At 59.9% G+C, this 15866-nt stretch overlaps 1 protein-coding gene across 1 annotated transcript; it reads left to right on the top strand.

Annotated features, from left to right (window-relative positions):
- Window positions 1-2551: 2551 nt before the first annotated feature.
- DHX16 (DEAH-box helicase 16) lies at window positions 2552-15385 on the top strand. Its single transcript, XM_084648419.1, has 20 exons — window positions 2552-3127; window positions 3798-4039; window positions 4160-4316; window positions 4912-4968; window positions 5340-5594; window positions 6484-6708; window positions 7265-7453; window positions 7876-7986; window positions 8538-8653; window positions 8806-9016; window positions 9615-9713; window positions 9808-9960; window positions 10688-10828; window positions 11197-11359; window positions 12863-12981; window positions 13277-13344; window positions 13566-13728; window positions 14162-14323; window positions 14402-14575; window positions 15120-15385. The coding sequence occupies exons 1-20, from the start codon at window positions 2927-2929 to the stop codon at window positions 15246-15248; spliced, it is 3135 nt and encodes a 1044-aa protein (XP_084504545.1). The 5' UTR covers window positions 2552-2926; the 3' UTR covers window positions 15249-15385.
- Window positions 15386-15866: the final 481 nt, after the last annotated feature.

Raw genomic sequence — 15866 nt, 5'->3', positions numbered from 1 at the left:
GTGTAGGTGGAGCAATCTCACCATCTTTTATGGGTGGGGGAGGGGGGTCGTGCCATTCAGAGCCTCTGATGGGCAGGCGTGGGAATGGAGGGACAGTGGAATTGGATGTGTGGGGACAAGAATGAGGATGGAGGGAACGAGGAATGGGATGAGTGCGGAGGGTGGGGCACGGATGGATGGATGAGCTCCTCCTCTGTGAGTTTAGTTCGTTCTCGTTATTATTAATTCATTTTCCTTTGCACTGGGAGGAGCAGCCGCATCCTCACCCGGGACCAAGGGTGCGAGTGAATGAACAAGTGCGGCAGGCTCCTCCCCCTGCCCAGGGAGCAGGGGCAGACGTGTGGTCACAGGGGAGTGGGGTTCAATGAGGCATCAGCCCCCCCCCCCACACGCCCATTTAACTCCCACCCTGCTCTGAGCAGGAGGCACTGATGTTGTGTCTGAGCTCTGGCAGGGGGAGGGAGGCTGCATCCGGCCAGTTCCAATAGTGTTTTTTTATATATATATTATAATAATAAAACAGATGTTGCACGTGAAGCCGCCCTCCTGTCGTCTATGGCCCACGCAGTCTGGGAGGGGTGGGTGCTGCCAGGACCTGGCTCCCACGCACCCCCTGGGAATGAGCTGTGGGCACTGCCAGGACCTCCCATGCACCCCTTGGGGATGAGGGTTGGCACTGTCAGGTCCTGTGTGTCCCCTGGTGGTGGCAGCTCTGCCCTGTGGGTGCCCTAACTCCCATTCCCCATCTTGCTCCCCCTAGTGGTGAGGCATTGAGGATGCAGGAGCCCCCGCTCTTGTCTTGCCTGCTCACCCTCAGCGGTCAGAGCTCTGAACTATGGAAGACGATGTATCCCCCACACCCCCAGGGATGTGGGTGTTGCTCTGCCTCCCATTCCATGTCTCCCTGACTCCCAGCTGTCAGAGCTCTGCACTGCAGTGCTGCAGCCCCAGGGCTGAAATCCCTGCTAGTGTTGCAAAGATCAAATCCTCCAAGGCCAGTCAACCCTTCCACCCTCTCTACAGCGACCCATCAAAGAACAGCACCGAGACGGGCCTATGGTGAGAATGAATGTTCGCTGGCCGCCGGGGTTAAGCTGGAGACAATGAAACAACAGGTGGGAAATTAACTCATACGCCTGGAAATACAGATATGAGCCAGGTCTGTAAAAACTGTGAAGATCCTACTTTGGAAGGCAACTCACACACTGTTAAATAGGGTACGGAGCCAGTTAGGGAGACAGGTTGTATGCCTGGAAACATGGTAAAGTGCCTACTAAAGAATGTGACTAACAGAACCCTAGAAATAGGGTTGACTCATGGCCGGAAATAAGGTAAAGAATCAGATAGGAAGCTGATTTGTCTGTATATCTGGTAAAAAGCCTAGTCAGGAAGTTGATTCATATGCTAGTAAATACAGTACAATATCAGCTGAGGAGCCAGCTCATAGGTTTGTAACTGCAGTAACAGTAAGGAGGGAAGCAGGAAACTGACTCATACGCAGTTAATTATGTTAAAGAGCCGAATCATGGATGTGGCGGATACACATCTAGTTATAGTAAGGAACCAAAATAGGGCAGCAGCTCATAATTGTAATAATGTTGGCTTGTGCAAGGGTGGTTGGTTGGGGTAAAGAGCTTAATGAGAGGTGGCACGTCTGTAGGTATAATTACAGTGAGGGCCTGAGTACAGCTGCAGCTCATAAAACAATTAAGAAGGAAAACAGAACCAGGGCTGCTGCTCTTGTACAGGTTATATGGTGCAGACCATAGACTGGAGTTGTGGCTCATGAGCTGGCGGTTATAGTGAAGAGCCAAGGTGAGGGTGCAGCCTACACCAGAATTATGGTACAGGTCCCAATAGGAGCTGAGGCTCATAAACCAGTAATTATGGTAGAGGATTGACTCAAAGCCCTTGGTGCTGTTGCATGGACCCTGGTGCAAACCCCATTCTGGATGTAATCTGTTCTTTGTTAATTATGGTACAGATCCATGCTAGAGCCCATACATTGTTACTTATGGTACAGACCTGAATTGGTGCTGCAGCTTATATTACAGTAATTACAGTGAAGACCAAAATTGCACCTGTGGATCATAGATTGCTAATTATAGTACCTTCCTAGCTTGGGTTTGTGACTCATATACCTGCACTTATGGTAAAGACCTGGATTCTCTGTGCAGTGCCTCCCCACCAAATTACTATGAGGACCCAAATTGGGCTGTGCTCATGGTCGCAGCTGGTATGATGGTAATTACGGTAAAATGCCCAACCCTGGGGTGGGGTGCGTATATCCACAGTGACAGTGCAAGCTGAAAACGGGGGTGGGACACAAGCTCCTGTAATTACTGTCAACAGACAGGTGGCGGGGTGCATCTCACGTGGTGCGATTACTAGGGAGCCCGGTTTCAGAGTAGCAGCCGTGTTAGGCTGTATCCGCACAAAGAACAGGAGGACTTGTGGCACCTTAGAGACTAACCAATTTATTTAAGAATAAGCTTTCGTGAGCTGCAGCTCACTTCATCGGCTCCTATTCATGTAATTACAGTAGCGAAACCAGCTAGAGAATGAGCAATTGGTATTCCTGTAATTACGGTAAGGAGCCCGCCCTAAGAAGGAGAGGCTCATATTTCCGTCATTACGGTAAGGTGTCGGCCGCAAAAGGGGAGGCTCATGTTCCTGTAATTACGACCAGAGCTCTTCCCTTGCGGTTGCTATTCTGTTCATTACGGTAGCCGCCAGGGCTTGGGTATAGCTGTCAACCGTCCGTATATTGGTCATTACGGTAAAGGGCGGAGCGCAGGTGCCTCATTCCGGCTCGGCGCCGGCGCACTGTATCGGCCCCTTCGCCCCGGAAGTGTTTGGTCACGTGGCCCGGAAGCGGCCGGCGGGGGGGGTACGGCGGCCCGGCTGGGTAGGCAGGCGGAGGAGGATGGCGGGGCTGGAGCGCTGGGTGTCGGGGGAGCTGCACGCGCTGCTGGGGCTGAGCGAGCGGCACGTGGTCGGGTTCCTGCTCGGCCTGGCCCGGCGCAGCCGCAGCCCCGACGAGCTGCTGAACCGCCTGGAGGAGACCGAGACCCTGCGCGTGAGCGAGCCGGCCGTGCGCGCCTTCGCCCAGCGCCTGTGGGAACAGGTGGGCGGGGCTGGGGGGGGAGGAGGGGGCGGGTCCAACCGGAGTGGGAGGGGCTGGTGGACCGAGGAGGAGGGACAACCATGGAGGGGGCGGGGCTAATGGGGCTGAGGGGGGAGGGGACACACTGTTTGGGGAGGGGTTGAGCGACAGGGGCCAAACTGGAGGGCAGGAGCCAGTGGGGCTGAGTGGGGAGGGTCCACAATGGGGGGGGGAGCCAAACTTGGAGGGGGCGGGGCCAGTGGGGCTGAGGGGGTGGAGCCAAACTGGAGGGGGAAGGGCCGGGAAGGGGGCCTCAGGCGAGGGGCTAAAGGCACTGGGGAAAGGAGGGACACATGGAGGCTGCCTAGGGGAGGGAGTGGGGTTAGTGGGGCTGCAGGCAAAGGGCCTGTGAACAAAGGGAGCAGGAGCAGAGGAGTGAGGCCTCTGCGTGGAGGTGGAGGGAGGAAGAGGAGGATGTAGGGAGGGGTTACTGGAGTGGGGACCATGTGGGAACGGGAAGGATTAGCAGGGAAGGGGTGAAAGTGGGAAGAGCCTTTGTGAAGGGGGAGGAGCTAGTTGCAGGGGCGGGACCTGTGCCCTAAAGGGAGGAGCTTATGGAGAGGGCTCAGGGCCGTTGAGGGTGCTCTGACTGTGCAGTGTTTCTAATCCCCATCTCTCCTCTCACTCTCAGATCCCACGTTCGGCCCCCCAGGAGCGTCCGGCCCGGGTGGCCGAGCGAGAGGCCCTGGCCATGCAGCAGAAGAACCGCTCGTACCAGCTGCTGGAGGACAGCGAGGAGGAGGAGGGGGATGGGGGGGCTGCCCCGGGCTCCAAGCGCCGGCCCGAGCAGAGGAAGCACAAGAAGCGACGCAAACACCTACGCCGGAAGCAGGAGGAGGCGTCGGAGGAGGAGAACGAAGCAGAGCGGGAGCCGTGAGTGTAGCCTCCACAGGGGATCCCAGGGGGTGGTGCGGGGGGTCAGTCCCCTGCGCTGGGGGGCCCTGGAGCTGGCTAATGCCCTGACTGTGGTGTCTTACCCTTCCTCGGATGCAGGGAGCCATCCCTGGAGGGGAAGGACTCAGAGGATGAATGGGACCGCAGTGAGCGAGAGCGTCTGCAGGACCTGGAGGAGCGCGACGCCTTTGCCGAACGGGTCAAGCGCAAGGACAAGGAGAAGACCAGGAACATCCTGGAGCGTTCGGACAAGAAGGTCAGAGCCTGTCTCTGCGGCCAGCATCTGTCCCCCACCCCTCCCCTGCAGCTGGGTCCCTTCCTGAGCCCACCCCATATGTCCTACAACTGGGATCCCTCTCTAGCCCCCTACCTCCCTCTGCCAGGATGCGTCCCCACCCGCTGCCGGGATTCCTCTCTGCTCTGAAGCTCCCCCTGCATTGCCACAGTCTTAGGATCCCACTTCTGACCCACCCCACCCACTTCCAGGATCCTATCCCAGGATTTCACCCCCCCCCCCCCCCAATTGCTAGGATCCTTTCCTGAGTCCCCGATGCCACCTGCCTCTCCCGTGTTGTGCTCTGACCGCTAGATTTCTTCCCTGAAGGGGTGATGGTGAACCCCACAAGCGCTGGAGGGAGCAGAGCCGGAGGGCAGGGATTTGTGGGGAGGAGGAGAAGATTCCAAGTTTATCAGCAAGCTGGGGAGCCCCTCCTGGAAATTCCTGGGCCCTTTCCGCTAGGGAGTCTGTCTGTAGCCTGGCCTGCTCCAGAGAGGGGCCAGCTGTGGGGGAGGGGAAAGACTGTCCACACAACCTGATCAGTGTCTCTCCCCCCTCCTGATGCTGGGCGCAGGCCTACGAAGAGGCGCAGAAGCGACTGAAGATGGCGGAAGAGGACAAGAAAACCATGGTGAGGGGCTTTGTATTTCTCCTACTGTATCTCTGTCTCGTCTTCTGGCTGATCGGAGCTGTACAGACCCATCTAGCTCAGCATTCCTCTGAGCTTGCCACGCCCGCCAGATCAGATCGGTAGGGCCCATCTGGCCCAGGCCCTTACTCCCTGCTGGGGATAGAACCTGGGAGTCCTGGCTCCCAGCCACCCTGCTCTGACCCACTTGACCCTCATCTTCTCCCAGAGCTGGGGATAGAACCCAGGAGCCCTGGCTCCCAGCCCCCCCCTGCTTTACCCATTAGACCCCAGTCCCTTCCCAGAGCTGGGGCTGGAACCCAGGGGTGCTGGCTTCCCAGCTGGTGCCCTTAGCCCCTCTCCATCCCCCCCAGATCCCAGAGCTGCGGAAGAAGTCGCGCTGGGAGTACCTGGCCAAGCGGGAGCGGGACAAGCTGGAGGACCTGGAGGCGGAGATTGTGGATGAGGAGCACCTGTTCTCGGAGCTGGAGCTGACGGCGGCCGAGCGGCGAGAGCTGGAGTACAAACGCCGGGTGCGCGACCTGGCCAAGGACTACAAGCGGGCGGGCGAGCAGGAGAAGCTGGAGAAGAGCAGCCGTTACTACATGCCTGAGGAAAGCCGCGGCAAGGTACCCACTGCAGGGAGAGAGGAGGAGCTGTGGGAAGGTACCCAACGCGGGGGGCACTCTCTGAGGGAGAGCATGGCAGGGGAGCACTCTGGGGGAGCTGTGGCAAGGTACCTAGTGTGGGGGGGGAGCCAGCACAAGGTGCCCATCTTGGGGTGAGGGGAGCAGCAGCAAAGTACCTGTCCATGGGGCTGGGGAATTGGTGGTTGGGGGTGGTTGGCCATGCTACCAGAGAGGGGTCTTCCTGGTAGTACCCTGCATAGGGGCCAGTGAGGCATGTGATCTGCAGGGGGTAGCCCCGTAGAAAGATGGCGGCGGAGGGAGGGAGAGGGGCAGGTGTCCTTGCCCAGAGGCTGGGGAGATGGAAGGAGGGGGATAGCGGGCGCATGGCAGCCCCTGCAGCAGGACATGGGAGCGCGACCCACTTGAGAATGTCCCCTGGGGGTGAAGGAAGGGGGTTAGGACCTGGCAGGGTGAGGGGTCCGTGCCCTGTGGGCATTCTCTGGGGTGGTCCCCTTGTTGGGAGGAGGGAGGGTTGGCCTTAGCAGCATGGCTGGCTGGGCCAGCATCATGCTAGGGTGGGAAACATCTCCCCCTTGGGGCTGGTTGTACTGAACTGGTGGGGGGGTTCCCCAAGGAAGGGCCAGTTTCAGGCTGTTGCAAGGGGAAGGATTGTGGTGGGGACTCAAATCTGGACCCCCTGCAGCTTGGGCTGTGACCCCTCCTGCCCTGCCCCGCCCCAGTCTCGGGGTGACCCTTGAATGCTGACCCCCAGACCACGCACGGATGTCAGATTTTCCCCAGAGATGGGCTCTCCCTGGCCCTGCCCCCGCAGTTGTCCCCTGTGCCATGACTCAACCCCTGCCTCTCCCGCCCACCCCTCCCCCGGCAGAAGATCCCCGACCGCTACGAGGAGCCGGTGGCAGATGAGCGCGCCACACCGCGGGACGAGCAGCGGCGCTGGGAGGAGGAGCACATCGGGGCGGCTGCCCTGCGCTTCGGGGCCCGTGACGCCAGCCAGCGCCACCCCTGCAAGGACTACGAGTTTGTGCTGGAGGAGGACGAGATGATCCACTTCGTCAGTGCTGTGCACATGCAGGGCACGGCCCAGGGCAAGGTGAGAGATGGGGGCTGGGCCTTCCCCTGTAGGGGGCGCCAACTCTGATCCAGCCCTAGGGCAGGGGACTGGCTGGCTCGGGGGGGGGGGGGAATTGGACATGGGGCATTTCCCCTCTAGGGATTGCTGGCTCTGATCCAGCCCCACGCTGGGGGCCTTGGAATGGGACATGGGGCCCTTCCCATCTAGGGGGAGTCCCCTCCAATCCAGCCCCAGCTGGGGGGATTGGCTGGTTTGGGGGGTGAGGCATAGAAGGATCATTCCCATCTAGATGTAACAAGTCACCAGGTCTCAGCCCAGCCCCGCAGCAGGGCAGGCATCCCCATCCCAAACCCCTTCCCTCCACCCACTGTCTGAACAAGGGAGGCTGAGAGCTGAACATGGCACGGTGCTTAGCTCCCTTCTGCCCCCAAGAGGGTGTCTCCTGGTCCTCTCTGGCACCGGGAGGACCGAGAACTCTATGGGTTTGTCTCCCATCTGGAGATCCAGCAGCTGTCCCCCAGCCCGGGTGGAGGGACGGGTGGCTGAGCTGACGGTGTCCCGGCCCCTTGCTCAGGAGGAGAAGTCGGAGCTGTCGGAGGCGGCGCGGCGGAAGCTGTCCATGCAGGAGGTGCGGCGCAGCCTGCCCGTCTACCCCTACCGCCAGGACCTGCTGGCGGCCATCGCCGAGCACCAGATCCTCATCATCGAGGGGGAGACGGGCTCCGGAAAGACCACACAGATCCCCCAGTACCTGTACGAGGAGGTAACCGCGTGGCAGGATGGGAGCTGGGAGTGGGGGGGAGCTCTCCTCTCCTAGTTAGTGCTAACCCCAGTGCTAGGGGGCGCTGTGCTGCAGGGAGCAGGCTGGGAGGTTCAGTAGGGGGCGCTGTTTCCCCATGATCAGTGCTGACTGCAGTGCAGTGGGGAGGCACTAGGTGGCGCTGTGCCACTGAGGGGGATGGGAGGTTCAGAGGGGATGTTCTCCCCTCACAGTCAGTGCTGACCCCAGCTGCACCCTTCCCCAGAGGTAGCTGCATCTCCACACCAGGTGAGCAATCCCTGTGCAGCGTGACGGTGAGGCTGTTATCCGTCTGCCCCACCCCAGAAGCAGCTGCATTTCTGCTGCGGCAGCTGCTCCCGGGGAATTTCCATCCAGTCCCTGGACCTTCTCGTTTCCTTTGTCAGGGTTATACGGAGAAGGGGATGAAGATTGGCTGCACTCAACCCAGACGAGTGGCAGCCATGAGCGTCGCGGCCAGAGTGTCCCAGGAAATGGGAGTTAAGCTTGGTAACGAGGTATGTGACTGGTGGGTTCGTTATCCCCTTCCCCGCCTGCCTGAGCCGGAGGCAGCCCCCTTAGAGAGGACAGGCCCCGTGTCCTTTTCCCCACAACCTTGGCCAGCCAGCCAGTCCCCTTGCCCTGGGGCTGGATCAGGGAAAGGTCCTGTGTCCCATTTCTCACTCCCCTGAGCCAGCTAGTCCCCGTGCCCTTGGACCAGCTGGGAGCTGATGCCCCATGGAGGGGAAAGGCCCTTGTCCCTTTCCTTGCGACTACAATTAACTGAGTCCATTCCTCTGACCCCTCCCACACCAGACCAGCAGGGAGCCCCACACGCGCACACACCCCCCCCCCAAGATGCGGGCGGTCTCCTTGTCTCTCTTCGGTTCTCCATGCGGTCAAAGCCGGGCCTCCCTTGGAGCTGACTGCGGCAGAAGAAGCTCACTGTAAAACAGTGCCCCGAGCGGGACCATGGAGCGCTCTCATTGGCCGACAGGTGCCAGCCACCCTGCGTTGGTGTTGGCCAGTGGTTTTGCGGGAGCTCGGGCTAATCCCTCCCGCCTGGCAGGTGGGCTACAGCATCCGCTTTGAGGACTGCACGTCGGAGCGCACGCTGCTCAAGTACATGACGGATGGCATGCTGCTGCGGGAGTTCCTGACCGAGCCCGACCTCTCCAGCTACAGGTGAGCCTTGCTGGGGGGCGACGGGGGGGCAGGGCTGGGACGCTTTCCTCCGGCAGTCAGTACTGGCTGCAGTGCGGCGCTAGGGGGGCGCTGTGCTACGGGGAGCAGGGCTGTTTCTCACGCACTCACACCCCCCTCTCCTTCTCCCGCAGCGTGATCATCATAGACGAGGCCCACGAGCGCACCCTCCACACCGACATCCTGTTCGGCCTGATCAAGGACATCGCACGGTTCCGCCCGGCGCTCAAGGTGCTGATCGCCAGCGCCACCCTGGACACCGAGCGCTTCTCCACCTTCTTCGACGACGCGCCCATCTTCCGCATCCCCGGGCGCCGTTTCCCCGTGGACATCTTCTACACCAAGGTCTGGGTGTGGGGGAGGATGGGGGACCCCTCGGGGGCAGCATGGCGCGATCGCTGGCCGCGCGAAGGCCCTAAGGGATGGGGGTGTTTTGGCGGGATCGTTGTGGGTGGAGGGGTTCTGGGGAAGAATAGAGAAGATTGTGGCCAGGAGCGGGAGGGATGGGGGGAGTACTGTGGGGAGGGGAAGCATGACCTAGCGGGGAGGCGTGGCCAGGAGAGGGCGATGGGGAATGGGACCCTGGAGGTGAGGCTGGGAGGAGGGGAGGCGTGACCCAAGGGAAGGCATGGGGGGGACTGTTAAGGGGATGCTGGGGGTGGAAGGTGTGGCTAGGAGGGGGCAGCATGGCCAGGAGGAGGTGGGTCAGGAGCATGGCAGCATGGTCTGCAGGGGGCGGTACGGAGAGATCTGGATGTGGGGCATACATGAGGCAGGCAGGCAGCCAGGGGGCCAATCAGACCCAGAGAGGAGGGCTCCAGGTGCCGGCTGGAGGGTGGGGCCTGGGGAGCAGTGTCCGAATGTTGAGGGAGTGGGGTGAGAGAGGCTCCAGTCGTGCCGTGGGGCAGGAAGTGGCGGGAGCTGAGCTCTGACCCCTCTCTAGGCCCCCGAGGCTGATTACCTGGAGGCCTGCGTGGTGTCGGTGCTGCAGATCCATGTCACCCAGGCCCCCGGTGACATCCTGGTCTTCCTCACTGGCCAGGTAAGTGCCTCACCCCGCCCCCCTACAGGGCCTGACCTGACCCCTGCAGTGTCTGAACCCCCCCCCCCCCCAACTTTGGCTCCGCCCCCTGCAGGAGGAGATTGAGGCCTGCTGCGAGATGCTGCAGGAACGCTGCCGCCGTCTGGGGTCCAAGATCTCCGAGCTGCTGGTGCTGCCCATCTACGCCAACCTGCCCTCCGACATGCAGGCCAAGATCTTCGAGCCCACCCCGCCCGGGGCCCGGAAGGTGAGGTGGGGGGGGGCTTGGAGCTCTAGGGTTGGGGCTTGGGAGTGTAGGGATGCAGGGGAGGTGCTTACACCCCTGGGGCAGGGCTTCAGGGGGACAGATGGGCTTGGGCGTGGCCTATGGGGAGGGGCTGTGAGCTCTGGGGCATGGCTTCAGGAGTAGCTGATTTAGTGGTCTGGGAGCATGGCTTTTGGGGCAGATGAGCTTGTGGGAGGAGCTTAGAGGCCTGGGGGTGTGGTTTTGTGGGTAGATTGCTTAGGGGATGAGATTTAGCTCTTTGGGGGCGTGACTTCAAGGGTAGCTGGGTTTATAGGAGGGGCTTCAGAGTAGCAGCCGTGTTAGTCTGTATTCGCAAAAAGAAAAGGAGGACTTGTGGCACCTTAGTGCTTCGTGGGCATGGCTACATGGGGTAGATGGCTGGGTGGGTGGGGCTTACAGCTCTGGACATGTGGCTTCAGGGGTTGGGGCAGCAAGGGAGGAGCTTAGTAGTTTAGGGAGGAGTTTTTGAAAGGGCAGGACAATAAAGAGGAAGAGTTCTGGAGGGGGCGGTGCTTGGGTGCATACGCTCCTCCCCCACAATCGCTGCTCAGCCGCTGTGACTGACTGACAGGCCCAGGGGCCCAGCCTGCTGCAAGGGGGGACCCTAGGGTGTCTCCTGTAGGCCTGGCCTGCCTGACCCCTTCTCCCACCCGCCCCAGCTGATGAGGTGTCTCCCCACCCCTCAAAGGTCGTCGTGGCAACTAACATCGCAGAGACCTCGCTGACTATTGACGGGATCATCTACGTCATCGACCCAGGGTTCTGCAAACAGAAGAGCTACAATGCCCGCACCGGCATGGAGTCCCTGATCGTCACGCCCTGCTCCCGGGTATGGGACCCCCCCGCCCCGCTAACCGCCCCCCTCGGGGTACAGTGCCCGCCCCAGCCTGGAGTCCCTGATCGTCACGCCCTGCTCCTGGGTATGGGACCCCCCTGTCCTGCTAACCGCACCCCTCGGGGTACAGCGCCAACCCCAGCCTGGAGTCCCTGATTGTCACGCCCTGCTCCCGGGTATGGGGACTTCTCCACAGCCCCAACACCTGCTCCAGATACAGGCCATCCCTCTCTCCTCCCCATTTCCCATGTTATGATGATAGGGCCTGGCTGAGCCCCAGGTTACAGGGTTTCACATGGGGTCAGAGGGTCCTGTATCTTCCCGCACATGCTCTCATCTCACACCTGTCTCCCCCTCCCCAGGCCTCCGCCAACCAGCGAGCTGGGCGGGCCGGGCGCGTGGCTGCCGGGAAATGCTTCCGCCTCTACACTGCCTGGGCCTACAAGAACGAGATGGAGGAGACCACGGTGCCTGAGATCCAGAGGACCAACCTGGGCAACGTGGTGCTGCTGCTTAAGAGTCTGGGTGAGGAGAGGACCTGTTGGGGGGGGGGAAGGTCCCAGGGAGATGGGGCCTGCTAGGGGTGAGTAGGTCCCAGAGGGGTGGAGCTTGCCCCAAGAAGGATAAAAATCATGTTTGTTTTTGTTTGAATCTGTTCCATTTCATTTAAATGAAATGCTGGTTGATTTTCAGAAACCACCTATTTAACATTAAATCTGCAGGGTTGACAGCCTGGGTTAAGGCCTCAGCTTCATCTCATCCGCTGCTTTGCTGAGCGTAAATTATGTTAACAGCCAAGCAGCGCGCACTGGCTGAATTTTTAAAAGCAGTTACACCGCTGCATTCGTGGCCGTCTCTGGCTGAGCACCTGAGAGCGCTGACGTGCTAAGCCGGCTCTAGCATCTTTTGCAGGGGCAGAGAGAATATTGTCGTCATTTCACCTTGTTCATGGGATTCAGTCTAATGACTAGGCCGTTCCGAGTTAAATATTTAGGTCAGCGGACCCAAACTTTTGCGGGTCGTGCGCCCCCCAATCCCCCAAGGAGCTGGGACGCGGACAGGGAAAAGGGGGCTGGGGCTGCACTTGGGGTGGGTCTGCAGATGGGCCAAGGCTGAGGTTGGGGGCAGGAGCGGAGCCGAGCCGTAGCCGGGCTGCAGTGGGAGCTGGCAGCCCGGCCCGGTGCCAGGAGCAGAGCTGTGCTGAGGCTAGGAATGAGGCCAGAGACCCAGCTGGGGGTGGGACCAGAGAAGAGCTGGGGGAGGGGAGGGGCTGGGTGAAGCTCCCTCCCTATGCCCTGTGGGGGCTGGCCTGGGCCCCGCTGCACCCGGCCAATGTTCCTTCACATCCCCCTCGCGGGGCATGCCCCACAGTTTGGTGGCCTCTGGGTGAGGTGGTGGTTTCCTCTTCCCATCCATGGATTAAAATCCAGGTGTGTGAGGATGAGATCTATTAGTTCTAAAGTCGTGACGCCTACGGGCACCGGAAACAATCAGTTCAATTCACTAACACAGTACTTCCTTTTAGTTAACAAATCGGTTAGTTCTAAGTGCAAATAACATTTAAATAAACATTTATTTCTTACGGCTCCAGCACATTTCAGACAGCTTTACAATGCTGGTTTTTATACCAAAATTCAATTCCAATTTCCATCCCAAAATGCTGCTTGACACACATCACAGGTAAACAGTTCATCAACTGGAGATGCGTCCTTTGCCATTTTCTAACATCATAAATAATGTAAAAATGAAGAATCCTAATGGAAGTGAAGCTTCTAATTGCTTAGATAAAGGTGTATCAATCTAGTGTGTCCTGGCTTGCAAAAAGAAGCGCCCCCTTACTGTGAGGGCCAGCTGGGGATGCAAACCGGCATGTTCTAACAGTTCTCAACCAGTGAGGATCAGCCTGGCTTTAGGCAAATAACTACAAAGTACCAATGCAAAACAAGAGGCAGAGCGGTGATTTCAATTGAGGTTTCCTGCTTGCTGATTTAAATCCAGCCCACCTGCCTGCCCCCTCTCCCCCCACAGGCATCAATGACCTCATCCACTTTGACTTCATGGACCCACCACCCCATGAGACCCTGGTGCTGGCTCTGGAGCAGCTGTATGCCCTGGGCGCGCTCAACCACCTCGGGGAGCTCACCAAGGTAAGGGGGGTGGGGGGATCCTCCCACAGCTGGGGCACCTTTGCATGTTGGGACCTAGGACACCCCCATGCTCCAGGGCAGGATCTGAGCCTCATGCCTGGGGGTCAGGAAGGAATAATCACACACACCCGTCCCTCTGGGATAATGCTGACCAGTGAGCTGCAGCATGGGGACGTCTTGGCTGTCTTGGGGAGAGAAAGGCAGAGCTAGATGGGTCCCTGGGTCTGATCCAGGGTGGCCAGCAGATGGGACAGCGGGTGGGGGAACCAGTCTCTAATGGCCGTCTCTCTCCCAGCTGGGCCGGAAGATGGCAGAGCTGCCTGTGGACCCCATGCTGTCCAAGATGATCCTGGCCTCGGAGCAGTGAGTCCCCCTTTCCTCTTCTCCAAAATCTCTAGTGTCCCCCATCCCCAGCTCCTCACTCACCTCAACCCAGGCTCAGGTGCTGGGCCGCAACCCGCCCCGGGCTCACCAGCTGCCTTAGGACCCTGAAGGGCCACGTTTCCCAAGCCCCATTCTAGTCAGCTCTCTGGGGGTAGGGCCACCCTGCTCTCTAACGCTGCCTCCCCCACGGGGCTCTGTAGGTACAAGTGCTCAGAGCAGATCCTCTCCATCGCGGCCATGCTGTCTGTCAACAACTCCATCTTCTACCGGCCCAAGGACAAGGTGGTGCATGCTGACAACGCCCGCATGAACTTCTTCCTGCCCGGCGGGGACCACCTGGTGTTGCTTAACGTCTACACCCAGGTGAGGGGGCAGGGAATGAACACGAGGGACTGGGGGACAGACCCTTTTCCCCCTAGGTGGTACCAACTCCGATCCAGCCCCAGGGTGGGAGACTGGCTGGCCCGGGGATGGGGAATGGGAGATGGGTCTTCCCCCCTCCCCCGTAGGGGGCACTGGCTCCCCTCGTGGTCCAGGGGACTGGCTGGCACAGGGGTAGGGAATGCGACACAGGGCCTTCTCCTCCTCTACCCATTCACTGGGTGTGCTGGCTCCAATCCAGCCCCAGCCTGGAGGGGAATGTGATATGGGCCCCCTCTCCCTGTGGGGGCACTGGTTCCAATCCAGTCCCTGTCCTGGGTTACGGTACAGGGTCTCTGAGCTGCCCTAGCCAGCGGGGTACACCCTGCAGGGAGCCCAGGCTCACAGCTGCCTCTGACCCCCACCCCACCCCCAGTGGGTGGAGAGCGCTTTCTCCATGCAGTGGTGCTACGAGAACTTCATCCAGTTCCGCTCCATGAGGCGGGCGCGGGACGTGCGGGAGCAGCTGGAGGGGCTGATGGAGCGCATCGAGGTGGACCTCACCTCCAGCGAGGGAGACTATGTTCCCATCCGCAAGGTAGCCCCCACCCTCACCTTCCCTGCCCCACCTTCACCTTCCCTGACCCTCGCTGACCCTCCCTGCTCTCCTTCCCAGGCCATCACCGCTGGCTTCTTCTACCACACGGCCCGCCTGACCCGCACCGGCTACAAGACGGTCAAGCACCAGCAGACTGTCTTTGTCCACCCCAACAGCTGCCTCTTCGAGGAGCAGCCCCGCTGGCTCATCTACCACGAACTGGTCTTCACCACCAAAGAGTTCATGAGACAGGTACACCTGCTGGCCGCAGTGGGACATGCTGGGCCTCCCGTCTCCGGGGCAGGAGCCTGGAGTGGGGTAGCCCAAAACATTGTGGGATGCTTCCCCAGCCTGGGCCTAGAGGGGAGGGGCTTATAGCCCTGGTACGATGGTGCCAAGGAGAGACCATGGGCAGCAGGGCTTGGGTAGAGCTTACTCCAGCTGGGGCCATACAGGATGGCTGGGGAAGCCAGCCCTATACTTAGTATTGCTGCACCCTACCCTCCAGCCACCAGAGGGTCCCCTTCCTGTTCTGTCCTCTGGGGAGGGGACACACTGAAGAGGGGTAGCCCCTGCTGTGGGACCTCTGATCAGTGTTAGCCCCTTCCACTTCCTGCTGAGGGCAGAGTTGGGCTAAAAGCTCCACCTCTTTTACGCTAATGAAGTCTCAGATTTATTTAAAGGGCTAGTCCTGGCATTTTGGACTACTGCCCAGCTCCCTCTGGTTGTACCCTCGTCCACTAGGGGGCGCTGCACCAAAGGGGGCACTTGCTGACCCCTTGTCTCCCTCCTGCAGGTCATAGAGATTGACAGCACATGGCTGCTGGAGGTGGCCCCTCATTACTATAAGGCGAAGGAGTTGGAGGATGCCTCTGCTAAGAAGCTGCCCAAGAAAATGGGCAAGACACGGGAGGAGCTGGGCTAGAGGCCCTGGAGGCCAAAGCTGGCCCCCCAGGACTGGGTTATTTGGGGGGAAACTATCCCCTTTCTATGGACTCTGTACAGCTGTATAGCATTTTCTGCCCAAGGAGGGCAGCAGAAACAAAGTGATTTTTTAATTAAGCCAGACATGGTCGTCTCCCCTCCTCACGCTCAGAGCTGGGCCACCCTTGGGAGACCACCTGGCTCCCTGGTGCGGTGTAAGTTTAAGGCAAGAGGACTTCCAGCTTTTAATGGACACCCTACCCAGGCTGCCCGTCACAAGTGACAGCTGAGCCCTATGCTTGCCTGTGAGTTTCCTGCTGCCTCATTGCCCCACTGGTGGGTTCTCTCTCCCCATGGCCCTGGAATTCACCTGAGGGCAGCTGTTGTCAGCCCCCCAGGCTCTATCGTTGCCAGGAGGTTGCTCTCTGCAGAGGTTTGAGCTTGTTTGTAATTTTCCAGTGGGGGGTGGGAATCAGGACTCCTGGGCCCTGAGGGGAGTGGGGTCAAGGAGTTTACAGCGGTGTTGGGGCTACTGTAAGAGGCACCCAGCAGGGGGTTGCCATGTGCTCTCAGCAGTCAACCCTTTTCTCCCACCCATGTGGGAAGATCCCACCAGGGG

Source organism: Lepidochelys olivacea (assembly GCF_965140295.1).
Source record: "Lepidochelys olivacea isolate rLepOli2 genome assembly, chromosome: 14".
NCBI classification, from domain to species: domain Eukaryota; kingdom Metazoa; phylum Chordata; order Testudines; family Cheloniidae; genus Lepidochelys; species Lepidochelys olivacea.
Note: the sequence above shows the minus strand (reverse complement) of the source record. Positions and strands in the feature narration are given on the sequence as shown.

What these genes read in the sequence shown, in the direction of transcription:
- DHX16 (XM_084648419.1), top strand. Translation starts at nt 2,927, where the DNA reads ATGGCGGGGCTGGAGCGCTGGGTGTCGGGGGAGCTGCACGCGCTGCTG. An exon ending in CCCAGCGCCTGTGGGAACAG is followed by an intron (nt 3,128 to 3,797) that starts GTGGGCGGGGCT and finishes TCTCACTCTCAG; the next exon opens with ATCCCACGTTCGGCCCCCCA. An exon ending in AACGAAGCAGAGCGGGAGCC is followed by an intron (nt 4,040 to 4,159) that starts GTGAGTGTAGCC and finishes CCTCGGATGCAG; the next exon opens with GGAGCCATCCCTGGAGGGGA.